Consider the following 24,661-nt stretch of genomic DNA (forward strand, 5'->3'; position numbering starts at 1 on the left):
TTATTATTGTGTGGGAGTCTAAGTCTCTTTGTAGGTCTCTAAGGACTTGCTTTATGAATCTGGGTGCTCCTGTATTGGGTGCATATATATTTAGGATAGTTAGCTCTTCTTGTTGAATTGATCCCTTTACCATTATGTAATGGCCTTCTTTGTCTCTTTTGTTGGTTTAAAGTCTGTTTTATCAGAGACTAGGATTGCAACCCCTGCCTTTTTTTGTTTTCCATTTGCTTGGTAGATCTTCCTCCATCCCTTTATTTTGTGCCTATGTGTGTCTCTGCACGTGAGATGGGTTTCCTGAATACAGCACACTGATGGATCTTGACTCTTTATCCAATTTGCCAGTCTGTGTCTTTTAATTGGAGCATTTAGCCCATTAACATTTAAGGTTAATATTGTTATGTGTGAATTTGATCCTGTCATTATGATGTTAGCTGGTTATTTTGCTCGATAGTTGATGTAGTTTCTTCCTAGCCTCGATGGTCTTTACAATTTGGCATGTTTTTGCAGTGGCTGGTCCCAGTTGTTCCTTTCCATGTTTAGTGCTTCCTTCAGGAGCTCTTTTAGGGCAGGCCTGGTGGTGACAAAATCTCTCAGCATTTGCTTGTCTGTAAAGGATTTTATTTCTTCTTCACTTATGAAGCTTAGTTTGGCTGGATATGAAATTCTGGGTTGAAAATTCTTTTCTTTAAGAATGTTGAATAATGGCCCCAACTCTCTTCCGGCTTGTAGAATTTCTGCCAAGAGATCAGCTGTTAGTCTGATGGGCTTCCCTTCGTGGGTAACCCGACCTTTCTCTCTGGCTGCCCTTAACATTTTTTCCTTCATTTCAACTTTGGTGAATCTGACAAGTATGTGTCTGGGAGTTGCTCTTCTCAAGGAGTATCTTTGTGGTGTTCTCTGTATTTCCTGAATCTGAATGCTGGCCTGCCTTGCTAGATTGGGGAAGTTCTCCTGGAGAATATCCTGCAGAGTGTTTTCCAACTTGGTTCCATTCTCCCCATCACTTTCAGGTACACCAATCAGACATAGATTTGGTCTTTTCACATAGTCCCATATTTCTTGGAGGCTTTGCTCGTTTCTTTTTATTCTTTTTTCTCTAAACTTCTCTTTTCGCTTCATTTCATTCATTTGATCTTCCATCACTGATACCCTTTCTTCCAGTTGATCGCATCAGCTACTGAGGCTTGTGCATTCGTCACGTAGTTCTCGTGCCGTGATTTTCAGCTCCATCAGGTCCTTTAAGGACTTCTCTGCATTGGTTATTCTAGTTAGCCATTCGTCTAATTTTTTTTCAAGGTTTTTAACTTCTTTGTCATGGGTTCGAACTTCCTCCTTCAGCTCGGAGTAGTTTGATCGTCTGAAGCCTTCTTCTCTCAACTCGTCAAAGTCATTCTCCGTCCAGCTTTGTTCCATTGCTGGTGAGGAGCTGCTTTCTTTTGGAGGAGGAGAGGCACTCTGATTTTTAGAATTTTTCAGTTTTTCTGCTCTGTTTTTTCCCCACCTTTGTGGTTTTTATCTACCTTTGGTCTTTGATGATGGTGACCTACAGATGGGGTTTTGGTGTGGATGTCCTTTCTGTTTGTTAGTTTTCCTTCTAACAGTAAAGACCCTTAGCTGCAGGTCTGTTGGAGTTTGCTGGAGGTCCACTCCAGACCCAGTTTGCCTGGGTATCAGCAGCGGAGGCTACAGAACAGCAGATATTGGTGGACAGCAAATGTTGCTGCTTGATCGCTCCTCTGGAAGTTTTGTCTCAGAGGAGTACCCGGCCGTGTGAGGTGTCAGTCTGCCCCTACTGGGGGGTGCCTCCCAGTTAGGCTACGCGGGAGTCAGGGACCCACTTGAGGAGACAGTCTTTTCGTTCTCAGATCTCCAGCTGCATGCTGGGAGAACCACTAGTGTCTTTCAAAGCTGTCAGACAGGGACGTTTAAGTCTGCAGAGGTTTCTGCTGCCTTTTGTTTGGCTATGCCCTGCCCCCAGAGCTGGAGTCTACAGAGGCAGGCAGGCCTCCTTGAGCTGCGGTGGGCTCCACCCAGTTCAAGCTTCCCAGCCTCTTTGTTTACCTACTCAAGCCTAGGCAATGGTGGGCGCCCCTCTCACAGCCTCGTTGCTGCCTTGCAATTTGATCTCAGACTGCTGTGCTAGCAATGAGTGAAGGTCTGTGGGTGTAGGACCCTCCGAGCCAGGTGCGGGATATAATCTCCTGGTGTGCCATTTGCTAAGACTGTTGGAAAAGCGCAGTATTAGGGTGGGAGTGACTCGATTTTCCAGGTGCCGTCTGTCACCCCTTTCCTTGGCTAGGAAAAGGAATTCCCTGACCCCTTGCGCTTCCCGGGTGAGGCAATGCCTCGCCCTGCTTCAGCTCACGCTTGGTGCGCTGCACCCACTGTCCCGCACCCACTGTCTGACAATCCCCAGTGAGACAAACCTGGTACCTCAGTTGGAAATGCAGAAATCATTTGTCTTCTGCATTGGTCACACTGGGAGCTGTAGACTGGAGCTGTTCCTATTCAGCCATCTTGGCTCTACCCCCTAGAAACTATTTTTCATCTATCAGATTGGTAACAGTTTTTAGGTGTAGCAATATCAAATGTTGGCAAGGGTGCAAGCAAAGTACTCTCATACATAGCTGGCAAGAGTGGAATAGCCCCTTTTGATGACAATTTGGCGGTATCTATAAAAAATGAAAATGTATATCCTCATGATTCTGTAATTCCCATTTCTCTCTACCCTAGTAAAACCTTGCACATGTGCACAGAAGACATGTAGCAGAATATTTCATTATGGCAAAAAACATGAGGCAGATCTGTATATGCTGATATAAATAAAACTCCATGACTAATTAAGTTAAAAAAGGCAAGTTACAGAATAACATATATATATATAAAATTATGTGTTTAACACATTTTATTTGGTATAAACACACACGTGTGTGTGTGTATATACTATATACTTACATCAATTATATATTCTAGTAATGGATATTATGTGATATGTAATATATAATACATTTGTTTACTATATAATCATGCACCAAATAATGACATTTCAGTCAATGACAGACTATGGATACAATGATAGTCCCATAAGATTATAATACTGTATTTTTACTGTACCATTATGTTTAGATACAAAATACCATTACGTTATAATCGCCCACAGTATTCACTACAGTCACATGATATACAGTTTTATAGCCTAGGAGCAATAGGCTATACCATATAGCCTGGGTGTATAGTAGGCTATACTATATAGATTTGTATAAGTTCACACTATCATGTTCACACAATGATGAAATTGCTTAACAATGCGTTTCTCAGAATGTATTACTGTTATTAAGTGACATATGACTGTAAATGTGTAGATATGTAATGTTTGAATATGTAAATGTCTAGAAAAAATAGAAGGTATGCATCAAGCTGATAACAGTGCTTACTTCTGGAGGGGGACTGGAATTTTGTCAGGGGTGAGGCAGTCAAGGAGACTTGACCTTTATAAGTTATCTATTTTTTTATATAAATATATTTATATGTTACTTCTATAAGTAAAAATATAGAATATATTTTTCTATAAGTATAGATAAATACAGAATATATGTGATATAGAATATATCACATATATTCTATATATATAGAATCTAGAATAAATGTAGAATATATCAAAGAATATATTAATATACACATACATACACACACACCCATGTTATTAGTTGTTTTATATATGCAGGGTAGTTTGGGCGTGGTGGCTCATGCCTATAATCCCAATACTTTGGGAGGCCAAGGGAGGTGGATCACTTAAGCTCAGGAGTTCGAGACCAGCCTGGCCAACATGGTGAAACCCTGTCTCTACTAAAAATACAAAAATTAGCCAAGTGTTGTGGCAGGCGCCTGTAATCTCAGCTTACTTGGGAGACTGGGGCACGAGAATCTTTTGAACCTGGGAGACAGAGGTTGCAGTAAGCCGAGATCACACCACTGCACTCCAGCCTATGTGACAGAGCAAGATTCTGTCTCAAAAAAAAAAAAAAAAAAAAAAAGGCAAGGTAACTATAAAGATTGATTTTCATTGGTTATACTGAAGTGACTGACTACATTGCTTGGAAAACAGCTCTAGGCTATTTAGAAAGCATTTAGAAAGCTTCTCTGATATAGCCTCACCTAATCTGCCTCTGCTTCTTTGTGTCAGTCTAATACTGGTCTAGGGCGTGCATATAATCTTCTTGGCTGCCAACTACTCATCCAGTCAGTTTTCTCCAATCTTTTTTGGTTATGAGAATAGGATGGAATTTGGGTTTTCCACTGTCAAACTTCAGTTTCTAGACTTCGTTTTCTAAATGCATGCAGAACTGCAGTTGTTATTGAGTAGATAAGTTTGAAAGTTCTGAATATAAGAATATTTGTGCAGCTCTTTACAGTTTACAAAGTGTCTACCTTTTTATCTTATTTGATGTTCCCAACAACCCTGTGAGGTAGGTGTTATTAATTATTGACATAGATAGGGAAACCTTTGGGAGTTCCCAAGAGCTCCCCTAGATCAAATGATTCACTAGGAGGACTCACAGGACTCAGCATATAGTCATACTCACAGTTAAGATTTATGGGGCTGGGTGCCATGGTTCATGCCTATAATCCTAGCACTTTAAGGAGGCCAAGGTGGGAGGATCGCTTGAGCCCAGGAGTTTAAGACCAGCCTGGGCAACATGGCGAAACCCCATCACTACAAAAAAATACAAAAATTAGCCAAGTTGGTGGCAGACTCCTGTAGTCCTTGCTACTCAGGAGGCTAAGGTGGGAGGATCACTTGAGCCCGGGAGATAAAGGCTGCATTGAACCATGATCATGCCTCTGTACTCCAGCCTAGGTGAGGGTGAGACTCTGTCTCAAAAGAAAGAAAGAGAGAGACAGACAGAGAAGGAGGGGGAGAAGGGGGAGGGAGGGAAAGGAAAGGAAGAAGGAAGAAGGGAAGGAGGGAGGGAGGGAAAAGAAAAGAAAGAAAGAAAATAAGCAAATGAAGAGCCAGGTGTGGTGGCACACACCTGTAATACTAGCACTTTGGGAGGCAGAGGCAGGAGGATCACTTGAGCCCAGGAGTTCAAGACCAACCTGGGCAACATATATATATATAGAACTAGTTCTATATATACATTAGTTATATGTATATAACTAGTTCTATATATATATATTAGTTATATATATACACACACATATACATACACCCCCCCACACACACACACAAACTCTTTTCTGAACAGAAACCAAAACTAAAAGATGAAGTGACTTTCCTTAAAGATACTTATATAGTAAGCGTGGCAGTCAAGATTAAAACCCAGAACCTCAGATTCCAAACATTTCCTACTACATAATTTTAATCTCCATCAAATCAAGAATAAATGTTTTCAGCGTGCAATTGAAGTGGTAAAATTTAATGCATAGTTCCTTGAGACATGGAATGCTGAAGTGATTTTTCTTCCTGTGCCATGTAATGTCTTCTTTCTCTTTGACCTATAACCTTTCTAGGATAACATAAAAGAGCTAGAATTAGAAGTCATCAATCTGCAAAAGGAAAAGGAAGAATTGGTTCTTGAACTTCAGACAGCAAAGAAGGATGCCAACCAAGCCAAGTAAGAAAAACGTTAATAAATGTTATTTCAAGTCCCTACTATGTGTGAGGAGCTTTGCAAGAAATAGAGAAGTAGAAGTCCCATTTACTGCCCCTAAAGATTTAAACCTAATTATGAAGAGGAAACCTAAACACAAAAAATGGTTAAATAATTGCAATTTTAAATAGCGTCTCAAGTTGACAGTAAAAGAGTGTCATAACACAGCAGTGATTAGTAGCCAAATAAATTTCTTAGGCAGTAATTGTGTTAAGAGTTCAGAGGCGAGAAATATCAATTCAGGCTACCATGATCAAGGAAGGCTTTGTAAAAAGTTAGCATTTGAGCTGGCTTTTGAAAGATTATCACACTTACTAGATAACAGCAGTTTCTTTGTCCCTGCACTAATGGTAAATTAGCTTGTGAATGGAATTAATGTCCAGGCTAGTGATTTAAAAAATCAATCTAGCCATCTCTTACCAGTTAAGAATAAAACCAAAGCAGATAACCACAACATCCTACTCTCCTTCAGACCTCTGCCGTATGGGCTATCCTAGCTTCTTTTTACTCAGTGACTCCGTTTTATCTCTCAGTTGAGTCTAAAGTTCATGTTTGTAAAAGTTATGCTGAATGTTTACTTTCTATCTCAGACTTGTATAATAATCATCAGAATTATTCTTCATAGCTAAAGTGAAGTGAAATGCCTTCAAAGAACCATTTTGACGCAAAAGGGGCAGCGTATATTGAGGCAGTTGCATTGCTGTGTACTAAAAGTTGTCTTACTCTTTGTATTAAGCTCCTATTATTGAGACAGATTTGGTTGTTTGGGTGGTATTCTTTTTTTAAGATGGCTATGTGACTAGTCACCTATTTTATATATGTCAGTGTTGTAACTCTGGGAGTCTAGTATTATGTCTTTTGAAGTCAGGCTTTGCTGCTGGTAGTCCTCACTTCTACAGCATCTGTGTTTAGGTTGAGTGAGCGCCGCCGCAAACGTCTCCAGGAGCTGGAGGGTCAAATTGCTGATCTGAAGAAGAAACTGAATGAGCAGTCCAAACTTCTGAAACTAAAGGAATCCACAGAGCGTACTGTCTCCAAACTGAACCAGGAGATACGGGTAATAAATTCTCATCCTTGCATTCACCCCCATTGGAATTTACAAACATAAGTATTCCATTTAGAAATATACTAGAGGTGTTTTCAGGTGAGAAAATTGCAGGCAGGGCAATCATTTCAAGTGTGTGAATCTCCACAAATGTCCCTTTTGCAGAACATTGTGCTAGTGGTCATCTAGGATCTGCTTAATAAAACCTTGCTTTGACATTCAAAATTTAATGTTAGAGTCTCTGAAACCAAAGAACAAAGACATCTCCATACTTAGTGGGTTATATCCTGATCACCTTCCGTGATCACAAAGCATAATTTCCTAAAGTAGTAACAAGATGACAGACACCTAGAGAAAATTCTCAGTTATTGAATGTTCAACTTGTGGCACCAACAAAGTGGTGGTTACAGGCTACTTGTACTGAAACCTTTAGAATACAATGGTTGCTGGGTGGATTTGTCCTGGAGGCTTAGTAGATGTTTCCTTGAAATTTCATTTGTATACAGTGAATTTAGGGCTGGATTTAGCTTGTAGGTACATTTTTATTTAATTTCTTCTCAGTGTTCACTTGTATAGTCTATACTTGGAAACCCTGTGCAAGCATACCAAGGGGTATTGTAAGCCTAATCAGGGAGTCTGTTGGGGACTGCTTTCCCAGCCTAGTTCTGGCTTTTCTCTCTTCTTAATGGTAAGTCTATCCATCCGCACCAGCCTAGAATAAAGTGCAGATGACTAATACTTTTGCTGGTTTTTGTTTTTATAGATGATGAAAAACCAGCGGGTACAGTTAATGCGTCAAATGAAAGAAGATGCTGAGAAGTTTAGACAGTGGAAGCAGAAAAAAGACAAAGAAGTAATACAGTTAAAAGAACGAGTAAGTAACTAAAACTTCTTGAAGGCCTAGGTAATAAACCCTTCTCTGAGCTGACTAACAATTTTAATGCTTCTCTACAAACACCTCGTGTCTCCAAAAGTGCAACATTTTCATGAATTTAACAACTTTGTATTAAATGTCTACTATGTCTATTATGTGCAAGGTACTATCTACTAGGCACTATTAGAAATAGAAAAATTAGTAGTATATAAGCTCTGCCCTTGAAGAATGTCTTACCTAAAGGAGATGGTAAGATATAAGCATGGATTTCTCAAATACAAGGAAGAAAGAGATTTGGGCTATAAGAATAAAATAACAAAGTAACTAAGAGAAAAGAAAGCAAATTTGCAGTTGGAGTGAAAAGATGATGGTTGAATAGGCCCTGAATAATAGGAAGAGTTTTGATAGAGATAAGTACAAGCATTCCAGATAGATAGATCAAAGAAATAGAGATGACAACTTTGTAGACATATTCAACGCATGGCAAGTGGTCCAACTGGGGTGAAGTACAGCAGTGGACCATTCCATTGGAAAGGCAAGTCGAAGCTGGATTATTAAAGATCCAAGAAGTTTGAACTCATTTTGTTAGTAGCATAAAGATTTTTAAGGGTTTTTAGAAAGTGATATCAACAAAATACTGCTTTAGAAAGATATATCTGGGAATAATGTATAGAGCAAACTGTAATATTGAGAAACAGAGGCCAAAACACAAGAAGATATTGTATAATCCAGAAGAATTATAAGGGCCTGAATATACATCTGACAACAGCGCCCCCAGAGTATATGAAGCAAACACTGACAGAAATGGAGAGAGAAATAGACAAATCAACAGTAATAAATATTTGGAGACTTCAATCCACCTCTTTATTTTCTTTCTTTTTTAGAGATGGGGTCTTATTCTGTTGCCCAGGCTGGAGTACAGTGGTGCAATCATAGCTCACTGTGGCCTCAAACTCCTGGTCTCAAGCAATCCTCCCACCTCAGCCTCCTGAGTAGCTAGAACTACAGCTGTACACCATCACACCTGGCAAATTTTTTATTTTTTGTAGAGATGGAATCTCACTGTGTTGCCCAGACTGGTCTCGAACTCCTGGGCTCAAGCAATCCTCTCACCTCGGCCTCCTAAAGTGCTGGTATTACAGGCATGAGCCACTGAACCCAGCCCCTACTTTAATAATGGATAGAACAATAGGCACAAGATCAGCAAGGATATTGAAGACTTCAACAATATAATACCTAGCATTTTCATATCTACATTCATAAGAGATATTGGTCTATAGTTTATGTAATATGCTAGATTATACACTATACCTAACAGAATCTATAGACTATGCCAACCAACAACAGCAGGATATACAGTCTTCCTAGGTGCACATGAAACATTCTCCAGGATAGACCATATGCTAGACCTTTTATGCCTCAATAAATTTAAAAGTATTGAAACAGGCCAGGCGTGGTGGCTCACTCCTGTAATCCCAACACTTTGGGAGGCCAAGGTGGGCAGATCACCTGATGTCAGGAGTTTGAGACCAGTCTGGCCAACATGATGAAACCCCGTGTCTATTAAAAATACAAAAATTAGCCGGGCATGGTGGCACGTCTGTGATCCCCAGTGTTCAGGAGGCTGAGGCAGGAGAATCGCTTGAACTTGGGAGATGGAGGTTGCAGTGAGCTGAAATCGTGCCACTGCACTCCAGCCTGGGCAACAGAGCAAGACTCCGTCTCAAAGAAAAAGTATTGAAAATAATACAAAATCTGTTCTCTAACCACAATGGAATGAAATTAAAAATCAGTAACAAAAATAAATTTAGGAAATTCACAAATATGAAGAAATTAACATAATCCTAAATAAATAATGGGTCTAAAAGGAAGTCATAGGGAAATTAAAAAATACTTTGAGATTAGTAAAAACAAAGATACAACATACCAAAATTTATGGGATACAGCTAAAACAGTGTTTGGAGGGAATTTTATAGTTGTAAATGCCTATAATTAAAAAATGTAGAAAGGCTCCTGTAGCCCCAGCTACTTGGGAGGCTGAGGTGGAAGGATCACTTGCGCCCAGGAGTTCAAGACCAGCCTGGGCAAAATTGTGAGACTGCATCTCAGTTTTTTTTAATTGAAGAAAGATCTTAAACCAATAACCTAGCCTTCTACTTTAAAACACTGAAAAAAAGAGAGCAAACTAAACCCAAAGCTAGTAGATGAAAGGAAACATTAAAAGATTAGAGTAGAAATAGGCTGGGCACAGTGGCTCAAGCCTGAAATCCCAGCACTTTGGGAGGCCAAGGTGAGCAGATCACCTGAGGTCGGGAGTTCGAGACCAGCCTGACTAACATGGAGAAACCCTCTCTCTACCAAAAATACAAAATTAGCTGGGCATGGTGGTGCATGCCTGTAGTCCCAGCTACTTGGGAGGCTGAGGCAGGAGAATCGCTTGAACCCAGGAGATGGAGGTTGCAGTGAGCCGAGATCGCACCATTGCACTCCAGCCTGGGCAACAAAAGCGAAACTGTCTCAAAAAAAAAAGAAGATTAAAGTAGAAATTAATGAAATACGAAATAGAAAAAAACGGGGAACATCATTGAAACCAAAAGTTGGTCTTTTGGAATGATCAACAAATACTGACAAACCTTCACATAGCCTTAATAAGAAAAAAAAGATGCCAGGCATGCTGGCTCACACCTGTAATCCCAGCACTTTGGGAGGCTGAGGTGGGCAGATCACAACGTCAGGAGATCGAGACCATCCTGGCTAACATGGTGAAACCCCATCTCTACTAAAAATACAAAAAAAAAAAAAAAATTAGCCAGGTGTAGTGGTGGGCACCTGTAGTCCCAGCTACTCAGGAGGCTGAGGCAGGAGAATGGTGTGAAACCGGAAGGCAGAGCTTGCAGTGAGCGGAGATCGCACCACCGCACTCCAGCCTGGGCAACAGAGCGAGACTCCATCTCAAAAAAAAAAAGAAAAAAGAAAAAAAAGAAAGAAAGTTTAAATTACCAAAGTTAGGAATGAAAGAGGGAATATCATTACTAGTCTTGCCGGAAGGAAAGGATGATAAGGAATTACTATTAACAACTGTATGCCAACAAATTAGATAGCCTAGATTAAGTAGACAAATGCCTGGAAAGACAAAAACTACCAAAACTGACTCAAGAAGAAATAGAAAATCTGTATAGACCCATGACAAGAAGTTAAATTAGTAGTTTAAAAACTTCCCACAAAGAAAAGTCCGGGCACAGATGGCTTCAGTGGTGAGTTCTATCAAACATTTTAAGAAAAAATACCCATTTCTTGGCCGGGTGCTATGGCTCATGCCTGTAATCCCAGCACTTTTGGAGGCCGAGGCAGGCAGATCACCTGAGCTCAGGAATTCGAGACCAGCCTGGCCAACATGGTGAAACCCTGTCTCTACTAAAAGTACAAAAATTATTCGGGTGTGGTGACACACACTTGTAATCCCAGCTACTTGGGAGGCTGAGACACAAGAATTGCTTGAACCCAGGTGGCCAAAGGTTGCAGTGAGCCAAGATCACACCGCTGCACTCCAGCCTGGGCGATAGAGTGAGATTCTGTCTCAGGAAAAAAAAAAAAAAAGACAGAAATACCCATTTCTCAGAAACTCTTCTGAAAACTAGAAGCAGTGGAAACACTTCCCAACTCATTCCATGAAGTTTGTGTTCCCTGATACCAAAACCAAAGACATCACAAGAATACTACAGATCAATATATCTTAATATAGGCATGAAAATCCTCAACAAAATTCTGGCAAACTGAATCCATCAACATTTAAAAAGGATGATAGGCTGGGCGTGGTGACTCACATCTGTAATCTCAGCACTTTGAAAAGCCGAGATGGGCAGATCACTTGAGGTCAGAAGTTTGAGACCAGCCTGGCCAACATAGCGAAACCCTGTCTCTACTGAAAATACAAAAAAAAAAATTAGCTGAGCATGGTGGCATGTGCCTGTAATCCCAGCTACTCGGGAGGCTGAGGCACGAGAATTGCTTGAACCCAAGAGGCAGAGGCTGCAGTGAGCCAAGATCGTGCCACTGCACTCCAGCCTGGGCAACAGAGTGAGGCACTGTCTCAAAAACAACAACAACAACAACAACAAAAAAGGATGATACACTTAAGACCAAGTGAGGTCCATCTGAAAAATGCAAAGTTTGTTTAATATATGGAAATCAATTTATGTTATATACTGTATCAGTAGGAAAGAGCACAAGAACCACATGATCATCTCAATAGACACAGGAAAAGCATTTGACAAAAATCTAACACTCCTGATAAAAACACTCAAGAAACTAGGAATAGAAGAGAACTTCCTCAGCATAATGAAGGGCATGTATGAAAAACCCATAGCTAACATCATACTTAATGGTGAAAAAGAGCATACTTTTCCCCTAAGATCAAGAACAAGACAAGGATGTCCACTCCTGCCATATCTATTCAATATTGTCCTGGAGGTTCTAACCAGGAAGTTTAGGGAAGAAAAATATATAAATGGCATCTAAACTGGAAAAGATGAAGCAAGACTATCTCTGTTTATAGATGACATGATCTTGTATATAGAAAATCCTAGAGAATCCACTAAAAGTCTATTAGAATTAATATATGAGTTCAGCAAGGTTGCAGAATATAAGATCAATATAAGAAAATAAGTTGTGGTCTGGCACGGTGGCTCAAGCCTGTAATCCTAGCACTTTGGGAGGCCAAGGCAGGCATATCACTTGAGGCCAGGAGTTCAAGACCAGCCTGGCCAACACGGTGAAACCTCGTCTCTACTAAAAATACAAACATTAGCCAGGCATGGTAGCACATGCCTATAGTCCCAACTACTTGAGAGGCTGAGGCACGAGAATCATTTGAACCCAGGAGGCAGAGGTTTCAGTGAGCTGAGATCAGGCCACTGCACTTCAGCCTGGGCTACAGAACAAGGCTCTGTCTCAAAAACAAACAAAAAAACAAACGAAAAAAAAAAAGGAAAAGAAAAGAAAATCAGTAGTATATTTATATACTAGCAATTAACAATTTGACAATGAGATTAATAAAACAATCCCAGGGCCGGGTGTGGTGGCTCACGCCTGTAATCCCAGCACTTTGGGAGGCCGAGGTGGGCAGATCACAAGGTAAGGAGTTCGAGATCAGCCTGGCCAACATAGTGAAACTCTGTCTCTACTAAAAATACAAAAAATTAGCTGGGTGTGGTGGCAGGCACCTGTAATCGCAGCTACTCAGGAGGCTGAGGCAGGAGAATCACTTGAACCCGGGAGGTGGAGGTTGCAGTGAGTCGAGATCATGCCACTACACCACTCCAGCCCAGGCAACAGTGCAAGACTCTGTCTCAAGAGAAAAAAAGAAAGAAAACAATTCCATTTATAATAGCATCAATACAAATAAAATACTTAGGAATAAATTTAGCAAAAGAAGTGTAAGACTTGTATACTTGAAAACTACTGAACATCATTGAATTTAATTAAGGAAAACTTAAATAAATGGAAGGTTATCCCATGTTCATGGGCAGGAAGACTTGATATTCTAAAGATGGAATACCCTTCAGATTGCCTTACAGATGCAACACAATCCCAGTGAAATTCCATCTGGTTTCTTCACAGAAACTCACAAGCTGATTCTAAAATATATATGGAAATGCAAGGGACCTAGAATATTCAAAGCAATCAAGGAGAAGAACAAATTTGTAAATGTCACATTTACTGATTTAAAAACTTTCTACAAAGCTACACTAATCAAGACTGTGTGGTACTGTGTAAAGATAGACATATAGGTCAATGGAATAAGATTGAGAATCCAGAAATAAACTTACACACTTATGGCCAGTTGATTTTCAACAGTAATGCCAAGACAATTCAATGAGGAAAACAATTTTGTCTTTTCAACAAATAGTCCTAGAACAACCGGGTAGTCACATGCAAAATAATGAAGTTGAAACTTGTGGCCAGGCACAGTGGCTCACGCCTGTAGTCCCAGCACTGTGGGATGCCGAGGCGGGTGGATCACTTGAGGTCAGGAGTTCAAGACCAGCCTGGCCAACATGGCGAAACCCCGTCTCTACTAAAATCACAAAAAAATTAGCTGGGCATGGTGGTACGTGCCTGTGATCCCAGCTACTCTGGAGGCTGAGGCAGGAGAATCACTTGAACCTGGGAGGCAGAGGTTGCAATGAGCTGAGATCACGCCCCTGCACTCCAGCCTGGGCAACAGAGTGAGACTCTGTCTCAAAAAGAAACGCTCTCATACCATATACAAAAATTAAAGCAGATCAAAAACCTAAACGTACGAGCTAAAACTATAAATCTCTTAGAAGAAAACATAGGTGTTAATCTTTGTGACTTTGGATTAGACAATGATTTCTTAGATGTGACACCTAAAGTACAAACAGCTAACCAAAAAAGAGTTAAATTAGACAAAATTAAAAGCTTTTGCATTGTAAACAATACCATCAAGAAAGTGAATATGATCAGGCATGGTGGCTCATGCCTGTAATCTCAACACTTTGGGAGGCCGAGGTGGGAGGATTGCTTGAGCCCAGGAATTTGACCCTACCCTGGGCAACATAGCAAGACCCCATCTCTAACAAAAAAAAAGAAAGAAAGAAAGTTAATAGCCAGTCCATAGATTGGGAGGAAAATATTTGCAAATCATATAGCTGATAAGAGTCTTATATCCAAGATAGATAAAGAACTCTTACCAGCTGGGCGCGGTGGCTCACACCTGTAATCCCAGCATTTTGGGAGGCCAAGGCGGGCGGATCACCTGAGGTCAGGAGTTCGAGACCAGCCTGACCAACACGGAGAAACCCCGTCTCTACTAAAAATGCAAAAAAATTGTCCGGGTGTGATGGCACATGCCTGTAATACCAGCTACTGGGGAGGCTGAGGTAGAAGAATCGCTTGTATCTGGGAGGCGGAGGTTGCGGTGAGCCGAGATCGTGCCATTGCACTCCAGCCTGGGCAATAGAGTGAGACTCCATCTCAAAAAAAAAAAAAAAAAAAAAAAAAAAGAGCTCTTACCAATCAACAATAAAAATATAACCCAGTTTTAAAATGGGCAAAGCAATAAGTACATGAAAAGGTGCTCAATGCCATTTGCCATCAGAGAAATACAAATCAAAACCACAGTGAGATGCAATTTCACATCTACTAGGATGGCTATAAACAGAAAGACAGATAATAATAAGTCTTAGCAAGAATGTGGAGACACTGAAAGCCTCATACATTTTCAGTAGGATGGGAAAATGGTATAGCTGCTTTGGCAAACAGTTTAGCAGTTTATCAAAAGGCTAAATAAAAACCTAGAGGTACCATGTGATCCAGCAATTTCACTCTTAGTTTTGTCTACCCAGGAGATACGAAAACATGTCATATATGCAAAAACTTGTACCCAGATGTTCATGCAGCAGTAGTCATAATAGCCAAAAAGTGGAAAAACCCAACATGTCCATCAACTGATGAATGGGTAAATAAAATGTGGTCTATTCATACACTGGAGTATTATTCAGCCATACAAAGGAATGAAGTCCTGAGACATGCTACAACATGGATGAGGCTTGAAAACATTTTGCTTAGTGAAAGAAGCCAATCACAAAAGACCATATATGACAGGATTCCATTTATATGAAATATCCAGAGTAGGACATTAAAATCTGTAGAGACAAAAAGTAGATTAGTGGTTGTCTAGGGCTTTGGGGTGGGGTGATGGGGTTGTAGGGTGATCACTAAACAGTATATTTCTTTTTGTGGTAATGAAAATGTTCTAAAATTAAGTGTGGTGATGTTTACATCAACTGTGTGAATGTGCCAAAAGCCATTGAATCATGTACTTTAAATGAGTGAATTGTATGGTATGTGAATTATATCTCAATAAAACTGTTAAGAAAAACAAAAGAAGAAAGGAGACATCTCTGTAAAGTGATGACAACTTTATATTCTACAGGAATATATATTCCACATTGACAAGGATCTTTGTTTTGCTCACTTCTGTATTTCCAATGGCTAGAACAGTGGCTGGCAAGTAGTGGGCACTCAATAATGTTTAGTGAATGATTTTAATCATAATTAATGCAAAATCTACCTTTCAAAAAATGAAGGAAGTAGGGCAACAAAAAGTACCACGGGCTTTTCAGTGACTGGAAAGTCAGAGGAAACAGCTAGTTTGAAGAGACAAAGTTGGTTTTAGGAGGATAATCTTTGGGATGGAGAGACCTAGAAAATATTGGATAATGTTGGCCTAGAGTTCAAGGGAGAAGTTGGGCTGGACTTTGCAATTAAGAGCTGTCTTTGGGAGGCCAAGGCGGGTGGATCACGAGGTCAGGAGTTCGAGACCAGCCTGACCAACATGCTGAAGCCCCGTCTCTACTAAAAATACAAAAAAAATTAGCCAGGTGTGGTGGCACATGCCTGTAATCCCAGCTACTCAGGAGGCTCAGGCAGGAGAATCGCTTGAACCCGGGAGGTGGAGGTTGCAGTGAGCAGAGATGGAGCCACTGCACTACAGCCTGGGCGACAGAGGGAGACTCCGTCTCAAAAAAAAGAGTTGTCTGCATAGAGGTGAAAAATGAAACTTTGGGAGTAATGAGATAATGGAGACAGAGAATATATGGAAAAAGAAGGCTGAGAAGAGAATCTCTTTTTTTTTTTTTTTGGTCTCACTCTGTCATCCAGGCTGGAGTGCAATGGCACCATCTTGGCTCACTGCAACATCTGCCTCCTGGGTTCAAGCCTCCTGAGTAGCTGGGACTACAGGTTCATGCCACCATGCCTGGCAATTTTTTTTTGTATTTTTAGTAGAGACAGGGTTTCGCCATGTTGGCCAGGCTGGTCTTGAACTCCTGACCTCAGGTGATCCACCAGCCTCAGCCTCTCAAAATGCTGGGATTACAGGCATGAGCCACCATGCCCAGCTGAGAATCTATTTCATGTATATGAAAATGAAAAGAAGACAATGAAATTTGTAAGGCAGAAAAAGAATTAGGATGGTATGGGGAAGTTATTGGTAGTGCTAACGATGCTGGGAGAGAAGCCAAAGAAGATAGTGACTGTAAAAACACCATTGAATTTAACAAGTAGGAAATTCCAGGACAATTGGTAGGAACTACTTACAAGGGGATTATGGAGTGACCAGTAATGACAATTGGAAGCACTAAACATAGACCTCTCTTTCAAAAAGTCTGGTACTAAGAAGACTGTTGACTTTTCTTTTTCCACTGGACTAGCTTAGTCCTCTGGCTGTGTTTCTTTAATTATCTTGACTTTTCATTTCAACACACATCATATTTTATTATAATTGTATTGCATGTTGTTTGTATTCTCTGGTAATCTTTGTAGGAGTAGTAACCATGTCATGTTTATCTCTGTATCCTAGACACCTAGCCCAGTGCCTAATGTGTAGTTGATGGCACAGTAAATATTATATTGTTAAATGAAATGAATTGTTCTAGCATGCTGACAAAGACATGACAAAAATGGCTGACCATTCTATCCAGATTGGATAGGAACAAGTGAAGCCAGAAGGAGCTTAATGGATTATTAGAAGAGGGAAATGGCCAAGAAATCAAAGCAGTTAAATATTGTGTGCTCAGCTGAAGCAGGTGATACCCCATAGTATTTCTTGGTATTCTTTATCTTTAATCTCTGGGAAGAAAGAGCACATTCAGTAATTACCTGTTTTTATTTTTATTTTAGATTCAGGGGGTACAGGAGCAGGTTTGTTACAAGGGTATATTGTGTGATGCTGAGCTTTGGGCTTCTACTGATCCCATCACCCAGATAGTGAACATTGTACCCAATAGGAAGTTTTTCAGCTCTTGCCCCCCTTTCTCCATCCCTCCCTCCTTTTAGAGCCCCCAATGTCTATTGTTTCCATCTTTATGTCTGTGTGTACCCAGGTTAACCTTGTTTTGTTCAAAAATGAAAAACCTCTTTTTTTAGCTGCGGGTTACTTTAATTTTATAGGTGGTTGGCTATGTGATAGGCTTTCTCTTTTTTGCCAGCCACCTGGGTTTTATAATGGATGGACAGGTAGGGTTGATGGGAAAAGAATACTGGTCTATTTTTCAGGAGACCTGAATCCCACCTCTGTCAATAACTACCTATGTGGAAAGAACTGTTCATTAGATGATCTTTAAGCTTCCTTCCAGGCCTCACATTCTAGGATATTATTTCTAGTAGTTGACTTATGACTGAGACTCAAGAATTTGGCCACAGAGCAATAAGCCAAAGGGAAAAACCACTTCCCCTCTACACACAAACATGGTTTCTAGAACTACGAGTTTTTGACTCATAGGAGAAGATGAAGGCAGCTCACTGTATTGTAGTTAACCTTACAAATCAAGGATGTCTTGAGAGACACGTTAGTTATAGTATAAGGTTTTATTTTAGCTAGCTGAACAGCAATTAATATCTGACTTTTTTCTTGTCAGGACCGTAAGAGGCAATATGAGCTGCTGAAACTTGAAAGAAACTTCCAGAAACAATCCAATGTGCTCAGACGTAAAACGGAGGAGGTAAGAAAATTCGATCTGCTAGGTCAAGTGTATTGTCATCTTCAGGCTTAAATGCTTGCAAAGTAATATCCTTTAAACTAGCAAGCGTCCTGAGAAACCAGGGATGCCAATCTTCACAAGCAATTCCTAAATCTTGATCACTGTTTATATGCCACTGTGAGCAGATAAAAACTTAATGAAAAATGGTACTGTTCAAATAAGGATTTTTTCCTAATTGGACTTGAGCCTTTCCTGAAAAAACAAAGTGATATTGATATGTGACATTTCTAGACACTTTTAGTCTGCAGAGCTTCCTTGAAGTATATTCCTCCCCTAGGCGCCAAAGCAGTAGCTGTTCACCAGTGTTATGTCCATGGAAGTTTATAAACCTGGTTCCTATAGGAACTCAAACCCATAGAATTTTTATCTTTACTAATGTGCTAGAAATTGGATTTTTTTTTTTTTTTACCATTCATTCAACATTACTATGTGCCAATTTTATTTAGGCAGCAGCTGCCAACAAGCGTCTCAAGGATGCTCTCCAGAAACAACGGGAGGTTGCAGATAAGCGGAAAGAGACTCAGAGCCGTGGAATGGAAGGCACTGCAGCTCGAGTGAAAGTATGAATAACTTTAACTGCCATTTCTCTTGTGGACACTGGGAACAGGAAAAAAGGAGAAATAGCGCTTTTTTTTCCTTTTTTTTAGAAGTAAACACTGCAAAATCTAAAGTTCTACTTGAAAGCCTTATTTCCCAAAGATAGCAGTGTCTTTGAACTGTTGTTAAAGACCAGGAGTATAGAACTCTTTCTATCTTTGCCCCTATTGAGGGTCAGTTACTTTTTTAAACAGCTTCATTGAAGTAGAATTGACATATTATAAATTGACATATTTAAAGTTCACAATTTGGCTGGGCATGGTGGCTGACACCTATAATCCCAGCACATTGGGAGGCCGAGGTGGGCAGATCACCTGCGGTCAGGAGTTTGAGACCAGCCTGACCAACATGGTGAAACCTCATCTCTACTAAAAATACAAAAATTAGCTGGTTGTGGTGACAGGTGCCTGTAATCCCAGCTACTTGGGAGGCTGAGGGAGGAGAATCGTTTGAACCCGGGAGGCGGACGTTGCAGTAAGTCAGGAGCACACCATTGCACTCCAAACTGGGTGACAGTGAAACTCTGTCTCAAAAAGAAAAAAAAGTATACAATTTGATGAGTTTGGACACGTGTATACACCCATGAAATCATCACCATAATCAAGATAATGACAGTGTGCTTCATTGCCTAAACTTTGTTTGTATCCCTCTGTAATCCCTTCTTCTCCTCCCTGGTCTACCCGTCTACTCCCCATTTCATATATATTTCTTTATATCCCCACAATGGTTCCAGGCAACCATTAATCTGCTTTCTGTCACTGTGGATTTGTTTTCATCTGGAATCATACATTATGTATTTTTTTCTCATTTTTATTCACAATTATTTTGAGATTCATCCATGTGGTTGCATATATCATATACAATTTCTTTCCTTTTTATTGCTGAGTGGCATCCCATTCATTGTATGGCTATACCACAATTTGTTTTTATATTCACCTGTTGGTGGATACTTGAGTGGTTTCCAGTTTTTGGCTCTTACAAATATTGCACTGAACATTTGTGCACAAGTCTGCGTGGATTTTTTTTTTATTTCTTTTGAGTAGATAGCTAGGAGTAAAATGGCTTTTCTTGTATAGTTGGTGTATGTTTTAACTTTTAAGCGGCTGCCAAACTGTTTTCCAAAGCAGTTGTACCATTTTACATTCCTACTAACAATGTATAAGGGTTCTAGTTGCTACACATTCTTGCCAATAATTAGTATGGTCAGTCTTTTGAATTTTAGCTATTCTGTGTGGGTGGGTAGTGGAACCTCATTGTGGTTCTAATTTTCTTTTCTGTAATGACTAATGATGTTGGACATCCTTTCATGTGCTTATTTGCCATATGTATGTTTTCTTTTGTGAAATATCTGTTCAAATCTGTCTCCATTTTTAAATTGGGTTGTTTATCTTTTTTTTATTATTGAATTAAAATTCTTTCTATATTCTAGATATATTTAACAGAGGACTTCTGTGTTTTACAAATATTTTCTCCCTGGCTGTGGCTTGCCCTTTTCAATTTGTAACAGTGTCTTTTGAAGAGCAAACATTTATTATGTTAATGCCATCCAATTTATTGATTTTTTTTCTTTTATACTTAAACAGTTTTCATATCTTACTTAAGATCTTGGCTGGGTGTAGTGGCTCACGCCTATAATCCCAGCACTTTGGGAGGCTGAGGCAGGAGGATTGCTTGAGGCCAGGAGTTCAAGACCAGCCTGGGGAGCAAAGTGAGATCCTGTCTCTACAAAACAAAATTTTAAAAAAATTAACCAGACATGGTGGTGCATGCCTGTAGTCCCAACTACCGGGGAGACTGAGGTGGGAAGATCGCTTGAGACTGGGAGGTCAAGGCTACAGTGAGCCGTGATTGCACCACTGCACTCCAGCCTGGGTGACACAGCAAGATCCTGTCTCAAAAAAATTTAAAACAGAAATATTTGTCTGGCCAGGCTCAGTGGCTCATGCCTGTAATCCCAGCACTTTGGGAGGCCAAGGCGGGTGGATTACCTGAGGTCAGGAGTTCAAGACCAGCCTGGCCAACATGGCAAAACCCCGTCTCTACTAAAAATACAAAAAATTAGTCGTGCACAGTGGCGTGCGCCTGTAGTCCCAGCTACTCGGGAGGCTGAGGTGGAAGAATCGCTTGAACCGGGGAGGCAGAGATTGCAGTGAGCCGAGATCGCGCCACTGCACTCCACCTGGGTGATAGAGCGAGGCTTCGTCTCAAAAAAAAAAAATATTTGTCAAACCCATGGTCGCTAAGATTTCCCCCTAAGTTTTCTTCTAGAAGTTATATATTTTTAAGCTTTACATTTAGGTCTGTGATTCATTTTGACTGGACACCTTTGTCAAAATCAAATATCCATACATCTATTTCAGATTGTTTCATTGATCTATATGTCTATTTTTATGCCAATACCAAAAAGTCTTCAATGCAGTTGCTTTTTAAGAAATCCTGAAATCAGGCAGTGTAAGTCCTTCAAAGTTGTTGTTCTTTGTCAACATTGTTTTGGGAAAACTAGGTCCTTTGCATTTCCATATACATTTTAGAATTATCTTGTCAGTTTCTACAAAACAGCTTGCTGGGAGTTGGATTAAGATTGCATAGAATTTATAAATCAATTCGAGGAGAATCAACATGTTAAGAATATTTAGATACACAAATGCAGTATATCTCTTTATTTAGGTTTTTAATTTCTCTCAGCAACATTTTAGTTTTTAGTGTACAAGCGTTGTACATCTTTTGTCAAACATATCCCTGAGTATTTCATATTTTTATGATATTGAAAATGGCATTTTTATTTCCATTTCCAATTGTTTAGATATTCTTGTTGGTTCTCAAAGCTTTTTTGTAGAGTTCTTAAGATTTTCTACCTAGACAATCATGTCATCTGCAAATATGGACAATTTTATTTCTTTTCTGTTCTGTGCTTTTTATTTTTTTAACCTTTGTCTTGCCTTATTGCACTTGCTAGAACCTCCAGTACAATACTGAATAGACTAGGTGAGAGGCTACAACCTTGCTTTGTTCCCAATCTTGGGCAGAAAGCATTCAATTTTCACTGCAAAGTATGATAATAGCTATAGATTTTTTGGTATATGTCTTTTATCAGGTTGAAGAAGTTCCTTTTTTTTAGCTTGCAAAGTTTTTATTACGAATTGATGTTGGGTTTTTGCAGGAGTTTTTTTTTCTGTTTCTGTTGAAATGATCTGACTGTTGGTTGATTGGTCAGTTTTTATTCTGTTATATGGCAAATGACACTGATTTTTCCCTAATTTATTCTGTCAAGGCATAACTGACATACAATAAAATATACCCTTTTGTTGTATAGTTCTATGTGTTTTGACAACATGTACAGTTGTGTAACCACTACAACAATCAAGATACAGAATAGTTCTCTTATCCCCAGAAACTCCCCTATATCTCTTACAGCCAATTCCTCCCACACCCCTGGCCCTTGACAAACGCTGATCTGTACTCTGTCATTATTGTTTTCTGTTTCCATCAGTGTCATTGAAATAGAAACATACAGTATGACTTCCTTCACTTAGCATAATGCATTTGAGATTAATTTGTGTTGTTTGTATATCTGTAGTTTGCGTGTTTTTGTTGTTGTCGTTGAGTAGTATTTCATTGTATGGATATACCACAGTTTGTTTATCCATTCACCTCTTGAAGGATATCTTAGGTTTTTTTTTTCCTTAGGTTTTGGCAATTACGAATAAAGCTGCTGTTAAAAACACATACACGTTTCTATGTAAACTAATTATTTCACTTGGGTAAATACCTAAGAGTGGGACTACTGGGTCATATGATAAGTATATGCTTAATTTGTAAGAAACTGCCAAATTGTTTATCCAGTTAGTTGTTTATTGCTTATATATAGAAATGCAATTTATTTTTGTATATTAACTTTTATCTCATGCCTTTATTATTCTACTAGCTCTTTTATAGGTTTTTAGGATTTTCTATGTAGACTATCATGCTGTCTGTAAATACAATTTTATTTCTTCCTTTCTAATCTGTATGTCTATCATTTCTCCTACTTGCCCTATTGCATTGGTGAGAACCTTCAGGATGATGATGAATAGGAGTGGTGAGAATAGACATCCTTCTGTTCTTCCTGATCTTAGGGGGAAAGCATTCAGTTTTTCACCATTAAGTATATTAACTGTAGTTAATTTTTTTGAAATACTTTTTGTCTCTAGTTAGTTGATGTGGTGAATTATTTTGATTGATGTTCAAATATGGAACCAACCTTGCATTTCTTTTTTTTTTTCTTTCCAACTTTTACTAGGTTCAAGGATTACATGTGCAGGTTTGTTTTTACATGGGTAAATGGCATGTTGCAGGGGTTTCGTGTACAGATAATTTTGTCACACAGATAATCAGCATGATACCCAATAGGTAGTTTCTCAGTCCTCACCCTCCTCCCACCCTCCACCCTCAAGTAGGCCGTGGAGTCTATTGTTCCCTTCTTTCTGTCCATGTGTACTCAATGTTTGGCTCCCACTTAGAAGTGAGAACATGTGGTATTTGATTTTCTGTTCCTGCATTAATTCTCTTAGGATAATAAATAGCCTCCAGCTGCATTCATGTTACTACAAAGGATGTGATTTTGTTCTTTTTTTATGGCTGTGTAATATTCCATTCCAACCTTGCATTTCTTGGATAAACTCCATTTAATTGTGATATATCACCCTTTTTATGTATTATTAAATTCAGTAATACATAAAAAAAAGTTTAAATTTTTGTATCTGTGTTCATGAGGGATATTGGTGTGTGTAGTTTTTTGTAATACCTTGGTCTGGTTTTGATATCAAGGTAATGCTGGCCTCAGAATGAACTGGGAAGTGTAGTCGTTTCTCTTCAAATGTCTGGAAGATTTTGTGCAGAATTAATATTGTTTCTTTCTTAAAAATTTGATAGAATTTACCAGGAAAGCCATCTGTGGCTGGAGAGATTTATGTTTCTTGCTTAGTTTTGCTTTTTGGGGAGAGGGATGTTAAATAAAGTTTTAAAAATAGATACAGGATTGTTCAAAGTTACATGTTTCTCCTTGAGTAAGCTTTGGTAGTTTGTGTGTTTCAGAGAACTTGTCTATTTCATCTAAGTTGTCAAATGTATTGGCATAAAGTTGTTCATCATATTCCCTTATCGTTCTAATATCTGTAAAATCTCAGCCAGGTGCGATTGTTTATGCCTATAATATTGGCACTTAGAGAGGCTGAGATGGGAGGATCACTTGAGCCCAGGAATTCGAGACCAGCCTGGGCAACATAGCAAGAACACATCTCTATTTTTTTAAATTAAAATTTTAAAAATCTGTAATGATGTCATCTATCTCATTCCTGTTTGTATGTTTTCTCCTTTTTCTCAATCAGTCCAGCTAGAGGTTTATCAAAGAACCAACTCATTCTTATAATGGGTAAAATGGTAATTTTTATGTTATATATATTTTACCACAATAAAAAAATTCAAAACAACTCCCAATTCATTAATTTCCACTCTGATATTATTATAATAATAATTAATTATTATTATTATCTTGAGACAGTCTCAAATATATTATTAATAAATATTAATATTTATTATTATTATTATTATTATTATTATTATTTTGAGACAGAGTCTCGCTCTGTCACCCAGGCTGGAGTGCAGTGGCGTGATCTTGGCTCACTGCAAGCTCCGCCTCCTGGATCTTATTTTTTTTTTTTTTACTTCTGCATACTTTGGATTTATTTTGGTCTTCTTTTTTTTACTTAAGGAAGAAGCTAAGGTCATTGATTTCTTTCTTTTCTAATATAGGCATTCAGTACTATAAGTTTCCCCTTAAGTATTCCTTTAACAACATCCCACAAATTTTCATAATGTTATATTTTCACTTTCATTCAATTCAAAATACATTCTAATTTTCTTATTGATTTTTTTCTTTGACCCATGT

The 24,661-nt window shown here is 39.1% G+C and overlaps 1 protein-coding gene across 1 annotated transcript in view; it reads left to right on the plus strand.

Annotated features, from left to right (window-relative positions):
* KIF4A (kinesin family member 4A) overlaps positions 1-24,661 on the plus strand; it is a 122,126-nt gene that overhangs the window by 70,388 nt on the left and 27,077 nt on the right. The window contains exons 16-20 of the mRNA XM_024240573.3: positions 5,515-5,618; positions 6,567-6,711; positions 7,463-7,573; positions 18,016-18,099; positions 18,585-18,698. Coding sequence (XP_024096341.1) covers positions 5,515-5,618; positions 6,567-6,711; positions 7,463-7,573; positions 18,016-18,099; positions 18,585-18,698 — 558 coding nt within the window. The remainder of the gene's footprint in view (positions 1-5,514; positions 5,619-6,566; positions 6,712-7,462; positions 7,574-18,015; positions 18,100-18,584; positions 18,699-24,661) is intronic.

This window comes from Pongo abelii, chromosome X, assembly GCF_028885655.2.
Source record: "Pongo abelii isolate AG06213 chromosome X, NHGRI_mPonAbe1-v2.0_pri, whole genome shotgun sequence".
Classification (NCBI taxonomy): Eukaryota; Metazoa; Chordata; class Mammalia; order Primates; family Hominidae; genus Pongo; species Pongo abelii.